Source organism: Strix aluco, chromosome 18 (assembly GCF_031877795.1).
Source record: "Strix aluco isolate bStrAlu1 chromosome 18, bStrAlu1.hap1, whole genome shotgun sequence".
NCBI lineage: Eukaryota > Metazoa > Chordata > Aves > Strigiformes > Strigidae > Strix > Strix aluco.
Genome location: NC_133948.1, coordinates 5,986,401 through 6,007,756, shown reverse-complemented (window position 1 = coordinate 6,007,756; position 21,356 = coordinate 5,986,401). Strand labels below are relative to the sequence as shown.

The window sequence follows — 21,356 nt, the reverse complement described above, 5'->3', positions numbered from 1 at the left end:
GATGTGATTCTTGTCTTATTTATTCAGGTGGGTTATTCCTGTGAAATTTTGATTATGATGGTATGGATCTGATGTAATAATTAGGGTAGATCATATGACTTAAGTCTTTGAAACTCCACTTTTATGCTGGGTCTCACCCAATAACACACAATTGTAATCTTCTGCAATTCTGCCTTTGTAAAAGCATGCATAATTTTTTGCAAAAATAATCATGGTTGCAATTAAGGATGCCGATAGTTGTTTTTGTTTTTAATTTCCTATCCTTCAGAATACTTAATAAACTTTCACGGTCAAAATCCAGATGGTACTGCAGAGCTTGGTGTAGTTTTTGAAAATTTTTTTTCTGTTTGTGCTGATTATAACTCTCCCCAGATAAAAGTGTAAAATTGTTTGAATTTTTGGCCTTTGGCTGTTTGGAAAGCTGCTGTCAGCTTCCAGCATAAGCCAATTCATATTCAGTGCACGTCCACAGCTTGATGGTAGGGGGAAGTGTAACAGTGAGCAGACCAGTTTGCCATTGCCCAAAAATTTAAAAACCAGTGGACATTGCTCTATCTGGTGAGATTGCTTCCTTTTTTAATAGGCAGTTCACTTCTGTTTTCTTTTTTTTAAATTAGTGTTGCTCTCTTATTCTGAAGAGTCTTTGATTTACAAACTCTGAGGAACATTGTCCTGTGGAGATGGGGAATACAGAGGGAAGATTTTTAATCCCTTAGATAATTAAGCACTAAAATAAATGATTAAAAAATTATGAGGCGAAACACTCTGTTAGTTTTAATATAAAAATAATGTACTTCTCCCTGTGGAATGCAAGGGAGGGAGCTGCAATCAAAATAAGGGAAATAAAAAATTGAATACCCTGAGCATTTTTGCTCTGAGTTGCCTCCTCGATGCCTCACTGTGTTTAATGGTGCTTTGCCAAGCTGTTGGGAGGAGTACAAAATGAGTGTGGAATTTATAAATGGGACATTAGATGGAGGAACCATGTTATGGGCTGGGTGATCTGAGGAGTACAACAGCAGAACAGATTTCGCCTTAGGGCTGGATAGGAGAGATGCATCCCTGCAACTCTAAGTACTAGAAAAGCCATTTAGAGTTGTTAGAAATCTTTGTTGGGGGATTATCTAGAAAAAGGTCTTTAAAAACTTCATCTGCTCTCAATGAATATTTGGAGAGAGAGTGGGAGCTGAATGCTGAAAAGACCAAGGCTAAAATAAAGGGTGTTTTTGCATGCAAAGAAACTCTTCAGTTTACTCTTGATTAAAAACAAGCAGAAAAGCCTTGGGTGTGACTTCCTCTAAATTCAGGCAAGATCTAAGTTGAGTTTTCCACCTCTAGGGATCATGGGACTTCAGCCTTTTATTGCTGTTGGAATTTACAGTCTCATATGACGGTGTGTGCTGAGGCCATTTTCCTGATTCTTCAGATGGAATTTATTTTTAATTCCAGGCAGGGTTTAAGGGTTGACATTAATTAAACTTTTAAAAGTAAGGTTTTATTTTAATTGTTTATTGGGAGAGGAATTTCAGTTTTTGAAGATGGAGAGAAAGATTTCCAAAACTGTGCAACTGTTCTCTGCCATCCTTTTTTCCTGGCCTCTTTCATTCTGAGATTTGTTTCTTCTGTTTTACAGCTGAATGATGCCCACCCTTATCTAGGGTTTGTTTGTGTTTTGGTCTGTTGGGGCTTTTTTGTTTGTGTTTCTTTGTTTAATAGCTCGCTGCTTTTGACTTTTTATATAGAAAAGTCTTTGCTCCAGTTTATTGTTTTGCATTACGTTAGTGACTGGAGACCCTAACTGAGATCACAGCCTTACTGTTGTAGGTGATGCTCTTTGTATAAGTAGTAAAGTAAGTCTGTTGCATTTAAGTCTACACAGACAAAGGGTGAGGGTAAATAAATAGTAAAACCCTTATTTGTTGGACATAGAACAGCAGCACAGGAGAAGTGACTTGTCTGAGATTGTCCAAAGTCTGTGGCAGAATGAAATCTCCTGCATTAACTGCTTTGTTGTGGAGGGGCCTTGATGGACGTGCTGGTTATGGCTAGTATCAGAGTGGCTTCCTCTTCTGCAAAGGCAGATTCCCCTTTCAGGTTATATACCCATGGGCTGTTACTGTGAGAGGCATTTTCCAGACTGTTTTTGGTGAACGCTTGAGGTGTGAAATCAGAAGTTTTTAGGAACTAACAATACCTTCCCATAGGATTTGAAGATAACAAGCATCTTCTATCCTGTTCTAGGATTCGCAGTGAATTGCAGTACATGAATGGTAGATTGGTGGTTAGGAGTAACTGACATCAGTTTAGGCCACAGCAGTACTTGATAAGCAAATAAATATTTAGGTCGGATGCCAAACAAGATAAGGACTAATAAAGCATTTGTGGACTAGAGCTTGGGAAACCAGGTTGCCTTTGAATACCATCTGTGGTAACCCTGTGTCACTGTTCTGGATAAGGGTAAGGATTTGCATTTGCTATGGGAAAAAAAAAAAGCTATTTATTTCACAATTAGAGTGTGAAGACATAAGCATAAAGGTCAGATATTCAAACAGCAAAGGTCATACTGTATTTGCATCTGTGTTTTTTTTAACAGTGTATGTCTTTGCTCTTTGGGACTGACAGTTCCTAGAAAGGATGGAGAGTTTATTCTTTAATATGATAGCCTGCCTCAGGTAATTGCTTGATGGCACAGTTAAAATAGATATCTTGCAGTAAGAGAGGCTCAGTGTCATTGAAGATGTTCTTTCAATGTGCAGTGATGTACAGCCTACAGATAATGCAGTTGTATTAGGGAACAAAGTAGGGTTAGGCAACAACAGTGCCATGAATCCTGATAGTTATTTACAGAAAAAACCCCTCTTTTCACAGATGAAGTGAAATAGAAGAGACTACAAATTGGATGCAAATAAAGTTCCTTTCAAAATCCTCTAGTACTATAGTGTTGTAAAGGAGCTTTTGTGTAAATGGTTATTGTGCTAACTATTCTTAAGGTGAAATTCAGCCTTGTGCAGAAAACCACTTAAATTCCATATATTGCTTGAGAGTGCTGAAAAGAAGGTTGAAGTGAACTCTAAGTGGTCCATGTGTAGCATCTGATGTAAAATCATTGCATTGGTTTCCTGTGCAGGTGCATCTTGCTTTAATGATCAAATTCCTTTTTAAATGTGCCTTTGCACTGATCTTATGTTGCAGATTCTGACTGGGTAATTTTGCTCTTTGATAATAAATGTATACCGCAAGTGAAGATGTGACCTTTGGCATGCATAAACCTATGCAAGCTACTTCTTTTAATCTAGCTGCCATGTAGAACATATCATAACCTATTGTTTTCCAAGCTAACTAGATAAATCAACATCTACCTAGGCTACTTCTGCATGGATTGATGGTGATTGCTGTTGCCACTAATACCAGCTACAGCACTGTCAATCCCCTCAGTAAAGTCAGTGAGATTATATCACAGTATGACTTGAAGATCTGATCTTTTAAACTCTCCTTTCCTTTTAACAGTGGCTGAGAGTCGAGGGATCCTGGAGAGTATACAGAGATTTTCTTTACTGCCAACTTACTTGCCTGTGACCTATCGTATCCACAATGCGGATGTTTCCTTCTTTCTTAAGGAAGCCAACCAGGATATTATGAGGAATTCTAGCTTGCAGTCCCGAGTGGAATCCTTTCTGATCTACAAATCCAAGAGGCCACCTGTGTTAAATGCCAGCTATGGACCTTTTTCCATTGAACAAGTAGTGCCCCAGGACTTAATGTTGTCTTCAAATCCATTCGGATCTACTAACAAGTTCTCCTTTAATTGGAAACTTAAGGCCTTCATAATGAGTGACAAAATTTACCTGAGCAAGCCCAAAGTCCAGGTCCTGTTCTACATCGTGGGCAGGGACTGGGATGACTATAGCACCACGGAACGGCTGCCCTGCCTGCGGGTCTTTGCCTTCCGAGAGACGCGGGAAGTCAGGGGCAGCTGCAGATTGCAAGGGGATCTGGGGTTGTGTGTGGCAGAGCTGGAGCTCCTGCCAAGCTGGTTTAACCCCCCCACAGTTGTTGCTGGCCGTAAAAAAACAATGGATCAGTCTGAAGGGAGTCCTGTGGAGCTTTACTATGCCATACAACCAGGAGATGAGAAAGGGGAATGTACCAAGGAAGATGTCAGGAAAAGTAATGGGATCCGACCAGGGCGCAACGACATTGATGAGTCGGGACCTCCCTTGCAGAGGATTGGAAGTGTTTTCCTTTACCAGACACATGCTGGCCCTTCTTTAAATGAAATGAGATTGGATAATAATATTGCCATCCAGTATGCACCAAAGACTGTCAAGCAAGGTGACATTTTGACTTTCCTTGTATCTGTTGCTAAAAATTCAACAGAAGATCAGTTCACACTGAGGTAAGGCTGTTCTGTGTTTCTTTGGTACCTTATTCTCTGTTTCTCTACTCTTGGTATGGGAAGTCACTTTCTCATGTATAAATTGCCTAACAGTCCTTCAATTGCTGCTCTACAGAAATTGTATTGCGGTTGGTTGACTCAACATTTCTCCTATTGTTCATCTAATATTGTATGAATTGTCTGAGACGTGATCTCTTTGAGTGAGAAAGGCCTTTTCTTGAAGTTGTTCTTCGAGTACTTCTTATAAAAATTGAAAGAGTAGAGCTGGGTCCTATCTATGTGCTAATAGGAGATAACATTTAAAGTCTCCTGATCTAGAGTTTGCAGTGCTCCTAATCTCTCATTGAACTCATGTTTGGATTAGTAAAGCTCAAATTCACAAAGGTGTTTATAGGAAGTGAGCAAGAATTAGGCATCTAAATAGGATTTATATGCTTAAACATCTCTCCCCAACTTGTTGTAAGTCTGGTTCTGTTTTACAGGATGTTTGAGGTTCCTAAGTATTATAGATATACCAAAACCATTTCTGAAGATGAAAAATACTTGAGGGTGGTTGTGGTTGTATTTTGAATGTAATGTCCAGTGCTGCATTTACTTTGTCCCAGGATTGAGGTATTATGATGGGAAGCCCACCAAAATAATACGAGAAAGAGCAGCAAAGACTATCAGGCTGTACTGTGGCAAACTGAGAGCAGATATGCATGGCATACAAGTGAGACTGTCCAGCTGGCTTTTCTTTTCAAGTTTGCCACTCTATAAAGTCCATATAAATTCCAGCACTATAAAGTACGGTTGTGTGGCAGGCACATGGAAGATCGGTGTGTGTAGAGCTGATTTTATTCTTTTATCTCTTACCAATTACTTGTGCCAGCTCTTTTAGAACTGGAGGTAAATGTCATACTCTGGCTTCTCAGATTAAGACTCGTTTATCTTGGGTGTTTGTCCTAGAAATGACCATTGGTGCCAAAGCTTACAAAACGTACCTCCAAAAGAGGAGGCGCATCATGAGAGGGAGCAGTGAACTCCCTGCTCTTACAAATGTCACAGATGCACCATAGTCAACAGCTGTGCTGAACACTAGAGATGCTTGGTGCCTTCACCTAAGAAATCATGACTTGAGACAAAATACTCTTTCTCTGGTGGTTATACATCTGAAACTCCCAAAATCTCTGGCTAAAGTCGCCTAGATATGTTTCAGGGCTCGGTTATTAAAATGTCACAAAGCTATAAGTGCAACATGGTTATACATGGATGTATACCTCATACTGGAGTAAGGAGTAAGTCAGATTTGACTCCACTGACCCGAGTAGTAAGGGCTTAAACTAGTCATTCTCATTTTTTTTTTCTTCCCTCCCTCCACGAGATTTGTGTGGGATTTCTGGGGGAAGTAGTTTGCCATAAAATCAGGTCATTTTTCCTTTGAAAGTGGGTCATATATAAACTGAACAACCACAGCACTTAGTTGCTTACTTGAGGACCATTATTTCCTCTTCATTGGGTAGAGGGCACGCACGGGTACGATGTCTACTCTACTTACTGTATCAGGTTTTTGTTCTCTGAGTCAATCTGCCTAAGATTTCAGTTGTTTCCTGGCTGATTTCAAGACAGACAATCTGAGTTCCTCATAGTAAGTGTTCAGGGATGCCTTTCTATCTTCCCCTATACTAATGATTTTAAAGGGATATTACTTCAGATGTGTATGGAAACTTCCACTACATATGAAAATTGGTTTAAATATAAACATTAAAAACCTTTTGTATCTGAGAGACTTAAGGTAAAAACCACTCATTGTTTTTACTCTATAAATGCAGGGTCTTAGAAATCTGACTTCAAAGCACCTATATTTCCATGAGCTGTGATCAGTTAAAAGTAGAGCTAGCTATAACCATGATAATTATACTATATGTAGGTTTATAAAATTTTCAAAAATCTTTCTTTGTTTAAATTAGGATGAAAACAGAACACCTGAACTTTTAAATGAATGCTTCTAAAATTAATTTTCTGGAACAAAAAGGGAATGGCGTGTTTGAATTTTAGCTCTTTATTTTGAGATCTAAGGTATCATAAACCACAAAAAATACGCTAAAACTATATAGCAAATACAAGCTCAAAATGAAAAATGTGGCATTTTTTTTCTTCAAAAATGTGTTTGCTGTTACCTTTTAAAAACATAAACTTCTGTAACAGCTTGCTGTTTACTCATGTCACTTTCACGAGTTTTGATTTCTCTCGACCTGCTTTTCTAACAGTAACTGGCTTGAAGACTAATACGCTGCAATATCGGAGTAGTTGTATATCTGTTCTACTCTGCTTCTAAAGCATCATTGCCTGTCTGTCTTTGATCCTAACTACAGCATGTCTAAGCTTTCGTTTGGTTGTTTCCTTGGTCAGAATTGTAGTATCTATTTTCTGCATTCATCCCTCCATGACATGTACATAGCTAATTCAGTTTTTGGTGGTTGCTAATTTTTATGTATCTTCTGCTGTAAGGGAAAAAGCAACTACCAGGTAAGAGCAAAAAATTGAGCTTGATTAAATGCTTTGGCTTAAATTCTTTTTTTTATGTTGGGATCTCCTGTAATGCCAGTGTCAGACAAGATGCTAATGCCTCTTTCATGGCCCTCTCTTTAGGAGTAAATGTTACTCTAAGTGATTAGATATTGAAGTAGCCTTTGACTGAAATAAGGCCCTATTTCAGGATTGGAAGTCTTGCATGTCAGTCTAGTATATCCATTATCCATAACTAAATGGTCTTTAAAGGTCTATTCCAACCCAAACCATTCTATGATTATACTATATATGTTCTTTTTTGACATGGTCAACTAAACAAAAGGCTGCATTTGTGATATGCTGCCTGTTCTGATTTCAGAACAGACTCTCCAGCTGGCATTGTGTAAAAGCCATCAGAGACATCTTCTATGACGTGGTTGAGTTTTAAGTTTCTAAAACTTTAAATTCTCCTGGTTTTTAAAGGTACAGACATCGAGTCAGTGTAGACTGAAAGAAACTTCATCCTGTTAGCACATGTAAATATGAGAGCATGAACAGATATGTAAATAATCCTCCATCCTGTCAGTTGAGATAGAGCAAAAAGGAGCAGAAATGACCCATTCATGTAAATAATCAATAAAATGATTCATCATAATATATAGGAGAGGATAACAGACCTTGTCCACTCAGAGAAATGATGAGTCTAAGGAAAAAACCTGCAGTCTGGGGAGATGAAGAGCAGTCTCTGACATCAGCTGTTACACAGAAGGTCCCTCTGTATTTTCGAAATGATCCCTTTTTGCTGTACAATGTATGGATTTTCACCAACTGATGGTCAGTTTTTGTATTTCTAAATGAAGAAACCTATGCCTGTTATGCAATGTAAACTAGATGGGCAAAATATGGGATTGCACACTAAAAGCCACTGTGTGGTCGGATTACTCCTAAGGGCTATAGACAAAGTAATAATGTGTTTCAAGGTGCCTTGTTTCACCAGACTGATCTTCAACAGGCCACTTCAGAAGCAGAACATAGCTCTAACAAACTCCTGGCTGTTTCCAGCTTTGGGGTTCCAAGATTTGGAAGGGAATCCCAAGGGTGTAGGGAAAACCTTACTAGATCCTTAGTTTGTCAAGACCATAAATTAATTCTGTGAGTATTTGTTGCATCTGGTTAATAAGAGGCTAATATGACTACCACTGCCAGCCGTTGTCATATAATGAATGAATGAAGACATCAAATTTCTTCTTGCAGACACAGATTCAGTACCCAATAACCCATAAGCATCCAGGGTGGCTTTAAGCAAGTCAGTTAATCTGCCTTCTTTCCCCTTCTCTAGCCTGGCAGTGGTGGGAATGCTGTGTCCTCTGATTGCGATGGCGGTACTGCTCCTTGGAACAGAAACTAGAGTGCTGGTGGCTGTTGTGCACTGTAATGACTAATTGGTCTTTATGGTTTCTGCTCCTATATTGTAAATATCAATAAGACCAGCACGTGCTCATCTATTTGATCTCCCTCTAAACTCCTCTCTGATAAAGGTCCCCTTTCTCCCCCCCCCCCCCCCAATACAATGAGAAAATTGTATTAATTTTTATTTTGAAACAGTCCTTTATTTTAGAAGCTGTACCTTGAGTGGCAGCAAGATTTGGAACTGTATTCATAAAGTGAGGCCAAGGGCTGCTGGCAAAATGCTTTTACCATTGCTTTTGCTCCAGTGGACTGGAAATCATGGCTTGAACAGATGGAAAATATAGGATATACAGGTCAAAAAAGAAGAAACAGCCGTGCAAAACAACCAAAAGTCAGAAATTACTCATCACTATGGAATATTTTTTGTTTCAAAACAGTTATGTTTAGAATAAACTCTATCCCCTTTCTAATAAGAAATTGTCTCCAAGGAGAACCCTCTAGAAACTGCTGAATACTAAAATATATAGGGAAAGGTAACTGTTTTTGTTCCTCGTACTGCTGTTCTGTGCAGTGGAAGATTTAGAGTAGTGAATGTGAAACTGATGGACTGTTTTTAATTTTGTGAAAGAGTTGGACCATAAGGGCCAAGGTCTAGGTTTTGTTTTTTAATGAACTAGAGAAATTAAAAATATTTGTCTTGACTCTGTATGGGCGTGAGAGTTAGAGGAAAGGAAGGAAGGAGATAATACGTAAATGATGGATAAATACAGAATACTGCTGTAAGCACCAGGTTGTAAGCGTGGACTAGAGCCCTGAGCCTTAAGTGACTGATTTCTCAGCTTAATTCACACACTTCTTTCCTCTTTGGTCTTGGCCAAGTCACTCAACCTCTCTGAAGCGATTTTATCACTGCTAATATCAACAATTATTTGAAGATTACATACTGTATACAAGCAACGAGCAATTATATCTTCTCAGTGAAGCAGTATTAAATGCCTTTATAATATAAGTGATTTAATGTCCTGTGCCTTTATGCTATTATTTTCTCTCCTTTTGAATGCAAATTAATTATTCATTGTATTCTTTGTCACTGGCCATGTGGGAGGGTTGTGTGCTGGGGCACAAATAGTGTCATACATCCTAGCCCAAAGAAGGCTGCTGTAGAGCCCGCAGCCTATGCAGTCCCAGAGACTGTTTTGTCATCTTTTTGCAGGCTGCTGACCAGAGAAGGCTGAAGACTCTCTAGTCTTCCCATTAAAAGGTGTTGAAAGATCCCTAAAGTTTGTGGAAAATATTCTAGTCTATTTTATTTTACTGTTTTTCTCCAAATGTCAAAATACGTATACTGGAAAGTGAAATTGAAAGGAAATCTTTATCTGAAGTTTTTTGCTGAGAATGGAAAACATATAAAGTGTTATTTCATGTCAGTCCTTCCAGATGCTTTCAGTAGTTAATGCTTCAAAGCTTCTAGTGTTATGCAACTACAATTCCTATTTGCTGCAAGCCTAAATTACTGCTGGTTATTAACACTGTGCTGTTACATACATTACAATTAATGTATGTAGGGGTGCCATAGTTTTCCAAACTTGGGAAAATGAGTGTTCTGAATCTACAGTGTAGATAGAGTTCTTCTTTATTAGCATGTTTTTGCTTAGCCTCCTGAATATAACCTTCCTTTTTGTTTAAAAGTCAGCAGTATTGATACTGTTTGCAACCTTTTAAATTTGTTTTCCTGTTTCTGGAGATGAATCAACAAAGAAATAGTAGAGGTGGAATTGTTTTAAGGTACTTAATGTCAGACATAGATATATATTAATGAGTGAAAAAAGCAGTCTCTTTTTTACAGGTATTCAATTTATAATTATACTTAGTGAATCTTGTGTGCTAAATTATATAGTTATTACCCTTAAAGAAGTAAATGAAGTTCTGGCAGCAACTGATGCTTATAGATCTTCTGGTTTCCCAAATCTGATTTTTTCCCTGAAAAACGTAGAAAAACATTCTTTTCATTTCTTCATGTGGAAATTGAATCCAGGATACCAGAGTTTACCAGGATACTGGGAAATGTGCCTTTTTGTTGCATCCATCTCTTCTCACATTGTGATGTGGGCTTTGCCAGAAGCTGACGGTATGGCATCGTGTGCCAGGGTCAGACAGGGCAGCATGAAGCTTCCTGGTGCGTGGGGAGGGATGCAGGACCTAATGCTGCTCCCATGACCAGAAGTGCATTCTGTTTTTATTTTAAGATGCTACAGTTTGTGTTGCTGTTGTTGTGTGTCCTTTGCTCTAATGCTCAGCATATAAGAGGAGAGCTGTAGCCTTTGATTATCTGGTGGAGCCCAACTCCACTGTGTTTGTTTTGGGTTTTTTGGTGTGGTGTTTTTGGGTTTTTTTTTGTTTTGTTTTCCCAGAAGTATGTGCAGCAGAAGCATGGGAGTAATTAGATTTTTCACTGAGCATCCAATAGCTTCACCTCTCCCTCTAGTATAGCCTACAGCATGCACTGCCTATTGTAATTCTTACACTTGTGTCCTCCAATAATAGTGTGTCATGGTGGAACTTTGTATTTAAGGGCTGAGCTCCCCAGAAGGGGTCAGTAAGAACTCGTTCCTAACAGGAGTTTGGATATGGCCATGTAATAACACAGAGCTTTTTAGGCCTCACAAACCCTGTACATTCACAAGATCTCTCCAGAGTTGCTCACCCATTGGCTCAACACAGGGATGTGGCTTTCTGACAATTATGTGCTCTGAGAGGAGAGGGTTCACCTACCACTGCTGCAGCCCAAGGTGCTCCAGGATTAGGCTTGAAGTGAGCTTCCAGTGCGCTGATATAAGTGCCTGCAGAGTAAAAGCACTCTTACCATTTTGCTCTCCTGTGTCAAGTAGATTTATATGCAAAATATACACTTTGCAAACGGTTCTTTTTTGCTTTCCTACCTACCTGTGGCTTTCACTCTTTTCTCTTTCCTGGGAACATGCTTTCTTCCCTGCTAAGATCAGCTAAATTTGTACTATAATGTATGATGACCTCACTGCAAGCATGGGAGATGATGGTAAGAAGTTAGAACCATGTATTGTGCAGTAGAGGATGTGTAGGAGTGCAGAGGGGTATGGGAATTATGTGTTTTGAAGAGAGGACCTTTTCTCTGGCATTTTATTGCCAGAAATTGGAATGGTTTTGTATGTAGATCTAAATAGAGAAAATTAGTTAATTGTGCTGTCTGCTTAGCTCTGCTTTTTCCTTTATATATGTGACCTAATGCATGGGAGATGCTGCTGGAGTAGAAAAATAAACTCCAAGAGAAGAAAGAAAACCTTGTGATTGACAGAAGGGATTGGAAGCTGGGAGATGAGCTTTGCTATTTCTAGCTCTCTCAGACTTTTCATTGTGACATGGAAGTCTAAGACCAATCTAAAAAAGAACTTGATGCTCCAAAATGTCACTTAAATAGAATTTAGTTATCTGAATTCAAGTGAGCAGTCCACCAGGACCCTGTCCATTTGCCCAGGCACACAGGATATAAAAGTGACCCAATAGCCTATGAGGTAGTGCATGCTTCTCGATGCAGTATGTACTATCTTCCAAGTGGCATCTACTAAAATGTTGGCCTTGAAGAAGCAGACATCACTCTGATATTTCCTACTGACTTTATCTGTGTAGATCTGTACATGTGATCCTCAAACTTAAATCCTTTAAAGTTAGGCATTGGAATTCATCAAACCTACACTGGTTTCCTTTGCATCCAATGTGAAATCACTGGGTGTTTTATGGGGATGCTGAGCTCTGAAATTAACTTTCAGAGGAGTCACAAATGATGGCCTACAAGGTGATAGGGCCAGTGGTGAGCCTGCTGGTGCATGGTATATTGAAAGAAAGGAGAGTCTTTGGGCAGCACAGCTGCAGCCAAAGGACATTTGGGATAAAAATACATGTAGCCACAGGTTTTGAAAAATGAAGTCCTAGTCTTTGCTTTCCTCATCTGCTAAGAAGAAGAAATAAGTAAAATCTATCTTGGTAAAATGTGCTGCTTCTTTAAAATGAATGAACTAATCTGAGATCTTTGGTTAGGAGTTATTCAGTAAATACAAAGGACAGTTATAATTCACCAAACCCCACAGGTAACCTGCTAGCTCACTTCTGCAATAATGATTGATTTGCTTATTGGTTTGAATTCTATTTGTATTTGAGAAATATATCCTATCAGCAATGAATTGGAACTGTCCTGAATTATTTAACGTTTTATAGGATCTTCCTTTTGGTGTATATATTTTCTCAATCAACATTAAAAATTGTGAAGGAGAATAAATTCTTAAGTGGAAGGGATTAGGATTGGTTTTCCAGTTAAAGAATCCTACCTTTGTTTCTCATATTCTTTCATGTTCATAACATTGTGGCCTTAAATGTTTTCTTTAGCTGTTGCTGCTGAGTGAGTAGCTATTGGAAAATCTTTTCATTTGGAGAAAATCCAGTTTAGCTTCACTAGCAGCAAGAAGTGTCCTGATTTTATACTGTTAAGTTGGTCTACACTATCCCAACCTATATATAGTTTTGCATTTCACTGTCAAACTCTATCGCCAGATTTCCAGAGGAAAGAAGTAACAGGTATAAAATACCGTTTTTCTCAGGAAATGACTGAAGGTTGTACTGGAAACTTGTAAAACTCTGATATGGTAAGAAAGTTGAGATTTTTTTTATAAACTGTATCTATGATATTTCTGCATTTGTAAATCGAACTTGGGAGTCAGAGATATGTAGGTACCATTTTTATAAACTGTTGAGAGGGTTTGTGGTCTGTCTGGTGGTTTTTTATGTCATCTTTTTGATGATAATTGTGGGAATACAGTGACTAGTGTGAAACTGTGATAAGTGAATAAGCAATACTTATTGATAATTGGGAAAATTTTTCCTAAAAGTCTCCTAGAGTTCAGGTTACATAAACTTCTCTTATTTGTCATTTTATCTAACAATAGATCAATAATAATCCAGCAAACATGAGAAAGGCTGCATAAGTACATGAGGGTAGCAGTGTCAAGATCATTAGTACTCAATTTATACAGCAAGAAAATTTGAACAAGACTGACTTTATCAGATTTCTGTGTGTTCTTCTAGTGCTGAGCTAAATCAAATTTTATTCTTAGTGCTGAACTAAATCATATTTTAGTAGTTGAAACAATCAGGCAATAAGTGGTGATCAGGAAGGTTACCAGCCACATAAAACTCTAATGAGATGGGCTTTTCTCTAGGCCTTACATTATGTGGCTATTTCATGGTATCCCAACCCTGAATTTGTACCTCTTCTGCCAGATTTAAAAGAATCCTAATGTGCATTTTTCACTTCCTTTTTCTATAGCTTTGGTTTATTCTGTCACTTAAACATCCCCTTCCACATTCTGGTTTAAACAACTCCTAATCTTCTCTTCTCCACAACATACATCACTGACTTTTTTTTTTTTCCCCCTTCCTCTTTTAACTGATCTTGTGGCCTACATTGGCCAATTTAAAACTAAGGAGAGAAGAGGAATTAAAAAAAGAAAAAAATAATCTTTCAATCTTTCTGATTCTTTCAAAATTATAGCCTCTAAATTTCAGCTGTTCCATTGCTCAGTCTTGATGTAAAAATGAATTTAATATTTTTCCTGGGTTCTTCGTCCTTGCAAAGAACAGCCTAGGAAATATAAAATTTTCCATTGATGGTTATTTCTTCAGTTTTAAAAAACACCCCAGATCACCGAGTTGGTTACCTGACTGATCACCAGACCATGATCTTGTCCAGTGGTAATATAAAAGGCTACTGAGCTGGAAATACACAGCCCCTTAGCAAGCAGTAGCTCCAGGTTGTGTTGTTTCCCCTGCCATGTCACTTTTTTTGAGCCTTTACTACAATCTCCCCACCAAGACATAGTATCATAGGCAAAAGGAAGGTTTTTTTTTGGCAATATGACCTTAGCAGATCAGGAAGTCTGTATCTGATTATAGCAACTTCTAATATTCATGTTATCTTATGTTAGTGGCTGAATATGACTCTTGATTTTTAGAAGGCGTAAAATGCATTTAAGGTAACTTCAGAAGATCTGATCTTTCTTGCCTCTGTCCCTAGCCAAAGTTTGGTAAAATGTCTTTGACAAAATGTAACGAATGACCAAAAGATAGTTTCTAGCCAGTACAGACTGGATCCCCTTGGTCCCCTCCCAGTACATATTGGCATCTGTAGCCCAAAGCCCCTGAGCCAGAGGATGGCAGGGCGTGTGGTGATGTTAGGGTTAGTGTTAGGCAGTCCTGCAAAGGGCAGGGAGTTGGACTCAATGATCGTTATGGGTCCCTTCCAACTCAAAACCTTCTGTGATTCTGGTGCTAAGGAAATCTGCAAACTTACAACCTGACCAATCCTTCAGAGGCAAAAAGAGGATAATGTTGTATCAGTCTGAGCCTTTTTCAACATAGACTAGAGGCAGAGTGACTGTTCAGGAAAGGCAACAATGCCTGACTCTATTTAACAGTACCTTGAGATTTTAAACAGCAAGCTTACAGTATCCGCAAGGTTTCCAGGCCTTGTAGCTTAGTTTGCCCTTTTTGTGAAGGTGGCCTTTAACAAGGTGAATCACTCCTGATGGTCTCCTGGGCTGACACTTCAGTCAGATTGTATTCAGTGGCATAAACTAGATAAGTGACATGTTGAAGTAAGTGGGAGTTATGTACTGGCACCTAAGAAGATGACAGTCTTGTGTCTTTATTGTTTCGTTGTAATAAATGTTATTTCCTAATGTAAGCTTGTACAGTGATGGCCTTTCTAAAGTAGTGCTAAGGTATAATCACACCTATGCTACTGCCTGCTAAAAGGCTTCACTCTGAATTATTTTTTTTCTCTTTTTCTGCTGTGTTCAGCATACTGAACAAGTATGAATTAACTTTCATAGCCTGTTTATGAGGTAGTCAAGCAAATATAATTTTCCCCATCTAGAAGATGGGGAAATAGCTTTCCTGCATTTCTAAGTGACTTGCCAATGGCTCCAAAATTGTCAGTAGCAGTATGGAGACAAGTACTTAAGAACTATTGACTTCTAGGGCACTGTACCTCCTGTTGCACTGGCAGATTATATTAAGAAGAAAATAATTCTTTCTGTTAAAATTATTCCAGTTAAGATCCTCTGCCTTGAGAATCAAAGTCACATTGACTGAGCAAGTGTCAAAAACCTGAGGCAGATCAAGCAAACCATTACTCACATGAGTGGTCTTTACAGCTGACTTACTATTATGGTTTATTGCATTGCAGTAGCACCTAAGAGCTACCATCACACTCCAAGGCCTACTACTACTGTCAGTACACACAGAACAAAGACTGGCTCCCAGCCTTTGCAAGGAGTAAGCACAGTTGATTTGACCAGCATAAATGTGAAACTGTGTGATCAGTACGTTGATATTCTGCTAACAAATACTAGGATAACCGTGCTGCTTGCACTAGATGGTCCCTGTGCTGCTTGCGTGCAGGTGTACTCCAGGAGTCAGGGTGGGCTGCAGGGTCACTGTTCTGTCCATGCAGTTATAGACTGGGTAGCTTTATTTTGTTTGTCCTGCTTGAAAAGGGTCAGTTTGCCTACTGTTCCTCTCCTAATCACTTGATAACAAAGAAACATTACAGTAATGGGAGCTCTTTGACACTGAAGCTTTATTTTCCTTGGATTTTTTTTTTCTCATTCAGAAAAAGAAGGCAATAAAACTCAAGTTTCACATTGACTACAGTTAGAATTTACCTCACTGACCTTTAGCTTCAAGTAGGAAGAGTGTAAAATGTGATTCAACACTTAGTCAGTGTTCCACATCCTTTATCCTAAGCTATGGCTAACGATGGCAGTGGAGGTTTTCCTGCATCATTCCACTGAGTGCTCCAACCATGAGTTCTCTGTGTGCTCAGACTGTTCTCCTGTCCCTTTCCTAGCCCTGTTCCAAAGGAATCCATGTGTGTTAGTGCACAAATGCCTTTTGCGTAGACAGCTTACCTTGTAGGCCTTGAAGAGTCTTTTGCAACAGGAAGAGGTTTCAGCTTGATAGCTTAAACATCAGTGGACAAGCATAGGTGGATCTTCTTTAGGGGCAATAAAGCCAGGTCAGTATAAATCACCCCAGGTGCTGCTTTTGCCTGTTTATTACTCTGAATGTGGAAAGAGTAGCACTCTTTCATGGGTTGGTCCTTGGAGTTCAGTGTAGACTTCAGCCTCCAATGAACCCCATTTAATCCATCTAAGTATACCAGCTACGCTGGGTGTTTTCCTGACAGAGGAAACAGCAGGACATGAGTCACTTGGTCCATCCCAGGAGTCAGCCTTTAGTTTGGATGCAATAACACATTATCTTCTTAACATCAAAGTTCTGCTTTTATCCCAGGAGGACAGAAAGAAACCTGTCTGACATGGTTTCAGTCAACCATCTTGACAGAGGTAAGCCTAACGAAAGGACATGGTGAATCTGGCCTCTATGTTTCCTTGGGATTCTGTATTTTGTAGTGAGCATGTTCTAACCACCTGAGAGGAAGGTATGTCCACATCATACAACTATAAAACCTCCATCATAACAGAAAAAATGTAAAGTAGATTGGCATGCATATCAAGAGCATATTTTGTGTTCCATAGCTGTGCTGTTTGGGATTGGACTACTGGATTGCTGATCCAGTACTTCAGAATCATTGTTCCTGCTACATTATGGATACACGGGAAGACTTAGTTAGGGAAAACTATTTTTTTCAATATAACTCATTAGGGAGATGAAGAACACTAGCAGAAATCAGCTTAACTATAGCTGGGAAATATGGGTTGGTTTGTTTTGGTTTTGGGTTTGTCATTTTGGTGGGTTTTTTTTAGGAGTGGGGAAATTTGGGTTACTACAAGTTAAATTTCTAGAATCAATGCCTTTGAGTTTTATTTTCTTCCTGTAGAACTTCTCAGTTCTCAATGGAGAAAACATTAGAGACTCCTGTGTGGTAAGAAATGAAACAATATGAAAGAAGGCTGTCAGGTCTGTGCTAGATAAATGGAAGACAGATGGTAAGTGTGATTGGCACTGACAAGGTGTGAGCCGCCTTGTTTGCAGGTTCTGCTCCTGTCATCCATCACACTTTCACCTAATAGCGGGAGATGTCACTGTGATGTACTTAAATCCCCAACTGACTGATAAAGTGAAGCCAACAGGAAGAAGGGTTTGGGTGAGGGCATCGTACTGGGAACAGCATGACTTTAAGGTGTTTTAACACAGATAAAGAAGCATCAAACATTGTGTTTTGAGATAACACACAGAGCGTTTTGCTGTGCACATGCTCCCCCTAATGTTGTTTGATCTGTGCAAGGATTTCTCATTGTTTTGTCAGGTCCAGGGAATTATACATCTCGCACCAATTCCTTCTCTGAGCCTTGGGGCCAGGGACAGCCCTCACAGTGGGTCACTGCCCATCTGCCTCCCATTTCCTTGAGAGTAAACCAGTTTTATGCTGTTGTTGTGGGACAGGGAAACATGCCCCTTGAGAAAGTTCAGAGGCTGTCACAATGCTGAGTTCATGTCAGCTTTGGACGTCTATTTCTAAAGCAAGGCTTGTGCAAAGCCCAATGCAAACCTTCTTTCTAGCTCCGATGTGCCCCAGCCGCTACGCAGTCACACAGTGGTAAAAAGTTATAGTTATTATTTTATCAGCCTTCCAACTGTCTGCCAAGAACCTCTCTGCCAGGTCTTGTTGCTGCAGTGAACATGGCCATTCCAGTTTCTTCTGCTTTCCCAGTTATTACTGACAAGTTTTGGAGCTGGATGTTGGGTCTAGTATGCTCTTCCTATATTCTTGTTGATGCCCAATTATGTATATCTTTACATAAAACTGTCTGGCTGTTTCTCTCTTTTTATCTTAATCTTGGTGGCCAAATACGTAGAACATTCTTGTAAAACTTTGGGTCAATGAACTTCCTTTCTCTTCCTTTAATATTCCAGTAAAACATGAAATTCCATCCAGATAAGGAATTTTTTCTATTTTCAAAATACTTTAAAAAAATAAAGGTAAAGTGCATTGAGGAATAAAAGACATTTCATGGGGGGGAAGTAACTTCTTTAGTTTGAAATTATTGAAATATTTTGACTTTTCACAATGTTGCATTCACATTTTTTAAGGGTAACAGTTATCCAGCATGAACACACACATATGAAATGCATTAGGCAATCTCAAAGTGCATTTTTGATCACAAAGAAACGTAACATTAGTTTCCCATTTCTAATGGCAAATCTGAGCCCTTTTAGATTTTTAAATGTATTACTTAAAGAAACAGACCTGACACATCCTTGTAATACTTATGTAAAGTCATGGTAAATTTTAATAAATTGCCTTGTTACTTTATCAAATTCCACTTATTCATGAATATCAACTTGCCAAACAAAAGATCTTTGTCTGCAAAAATCATAAAATACACCCATCTCTTCTTGCTCGTTGTTAAAATACAGGACATGAGTGAATCCTCAGCTTTACAAGGAACAGTAGCAAAAATCAAACAAAAGTGAGTACAATTTGAAACTAGGATTATCTGCTTAGCATATCCTCTGTAGCCCTTCCCCGTTTTAGCTGTGTTGGATGTTGGAAAGCTCACCTCTCCAAGTGTCCTGCATGCTGCCCAGAGATCCTCTGCCAACCAAGCATTTCTTCAACCAGCTGGATCAGGGTTTTTAACCTGGTACAGCAGTGTGGTCCCAAAGCGCTGTTTCCTCTGCTGGTGTTCATTTGACTTAGAAATACCCCAGGATCTGAGGGAGCCGGGGACAATCTTTGTGCTGGCAGACCTCAAGTAGAGATGTTTCATCTCAGTCTGCCTGCTCTGCTCCCTGGGGCACTGCTTCCTCTTCCTTCTCCTCCCCCTCCTGTTTCCAGAGCATCAGTCACTTTTCAGACCAGTTTTTCTCTCTTTCCCTTGTTGCTGTGTTGCCAGCCATAAGGCAAGCAGTGTCACTAAGATGTCTTCCTGTTCTACTATTCCTGCCACCACCACTGCTGGGAACAACACTTTCATCCATTCTCAACATTAACTACTTTCAAACCAATGATCTCTATATTTTCCCCCTGAGTTTATTTATACAGTTTTATTGTTGCTTCTATCTATTGTTCCTTTGTGCTTTCCACCTTTGTCAAATGTTATGTCTGAGGCAATTGCCTTTCCTGTCCATCGAGTTGTTTTATTTTTCTTTGTTCCAAAAATATGATTGGTTCCTAGGCCTCTAGGAAAAGTTAATCAGATATTATTTTCCTGATGAATAATTCAACACCAGAACAAAAATTCAATTTTTGGTTTAAAAAAAAAAAGGCAGAAAATTTAGATCCACTCCCACTCCCCACCGCCCCCTCCCCGCCATTTCCCATCACTGTTTTGGCAATTGAAAATCTGACATCTTTAGCTGAAAGATGCTAAACCCTGGATTTGTCAACAGCTTTTGTTTCTACTTTTCCACATTCAGTAAAGCCTTAATATAAAAAGCTAATTTTTTGTAAGAAAAATACCTCTAACCTTACTGCATTTTTGTTGTCAGGTGGTTCTGCTGTATCCTCTGAGGCCCTTAACTCATCCTTGTCAGTAGGGTAGCCAGAATGCCGTTCCGCACAGGAGCGCAGTGCTGACCTGAGCACTCCTTCCTCCTTGAGTGAGTTGATGCACTGGCAAGAGTTGCTGTCTCCTAGTCCTGTAAGGAGCCCATCCTGCTGTCATGTTTACAGTCTGAAGTAGTATTCCTCTTCACAGCATCGTATCCTGAAGCCTACAGTGAACCCAGACCAACTTGTTAACTGCATCTCTTACAGTATACCTGCTTTGCACCCCTCTATCCTTGGGGTCTTTCCCAATTTATTGCTCTGCAATGTGTTTCCCATATCTTTTTTTTCTGGCTGCCACATCAACACCCACTTCCCATGGCGTGGAAATCCTATGAGAATGGACGAAAGTGGAGCTACTATTATGAAACCAATGTCTATGCTGGCTGATTCATTTAACTCCATCACAAAGAATATCAATAGTAATAGCCTATGGTAGATATTCCATTGCACAAAATAATTGATTAGAAGTGTATTAGAGTAGATATAATATGATCTAAATCTGTAACAGTTAATTTAAAATGATGAAACTAAACACTGGCTGTCAACACAGGAAGTATTGCCTGTAGGATATTAAAAACTGCACACCCTGAGACAAGATATCTAGCATCATTGCCCAAATGGATAATATTCTTGAACACTTAGTATAGCATATATTCAGCTGTAAATATCTTTAGAAACTTCATTACTGAAACATAGGATTAGTGATCCATTTATGGATATGTATTTAATAGCATTGAGTACAGAGTTATTGTCAGTATAGTTTTCAGTATTTTGCTAGAAGTTGACATATTTGGAGCCTGTGTCCAAATCTCAGTATTACTTTGTTTGCATTAGTTATTTTTTGCTAAATGCTCTTTGAGTAAAAACTTTTACATTCTTATGTTCTTCAAAAACGAAGGGGCAATTCTTCCCATATTCTAACGAGGACAATGCAGTGGATTTGGTACTGTACAAGCTGTACTGGGCAGAAATCCTCAACCTGTGCAAATTGCTGTGTTCTGTTGCGGTGAAGTCAGAGGATCTGGCTCACAAAATATTATGTAGCTACTTCAGTGGTTCTCTGTGACTTACCTATGTGATTATGTGTTTATCTAATGTAAGGAGAAAAGATGTCTGTACCTAAGTAATGTAGGAAAAATTTTATTTTCCTATTTTTTTAAATTGTTGTCTTCCCATTCCTTTCTCAACTGTGCCCTGTGAACTTTGGTGCAAGTGCTTTTTAACGGCTTATCAACAAAAAGATATCTCTTTACAGATCTTTGGATCTAATACCTAAAAGCTCTGAAGTGTTTGGGTTGAAGGATTGTGGTCTTCTTGAGGAATTGCCTATTTTAAGTATTCATTACTCAAGCTAACAGATACTGAAAATAACTTTAAATAGTCTGATGGGTTTTTCCTTGTTTGCTTTGTTTATTATTTAAGGGACAGGATTGCTTGCCTTGAGTTCATGTATGA

At 38.9% G+C, this 21,356-nt stretch overlaps 1 protein-coding gene across 2 annotated transcripts in view; it reads left to right on the top strand.

Annotated features, from left to right (window-relative positions):
- The window catches only part of TMEM132D (transmembrane protein 132D), a 267,632-nt gene that overhangs the window by 58,899 nt on the left and 187,377 nt on the right, over window positions 1-21,356 (top strand). For both annotated transcript variants that reach the window (XR_012625670.1, XM_074844388.1), the window contains one exon: window positions 3,508-4,396. Coding sequence is in view for 1 of the 2 variants with exons in the window: in XM_074844388.1 (XP_074700489.1) it covers window positions 3,508-4,396 (889 nt within the window). In the remaining variant the exon portion in view is untranslated. The remainder of the gene's footprint in view (window positions 1-3,507; window positions 4,397-21,356) is intronic.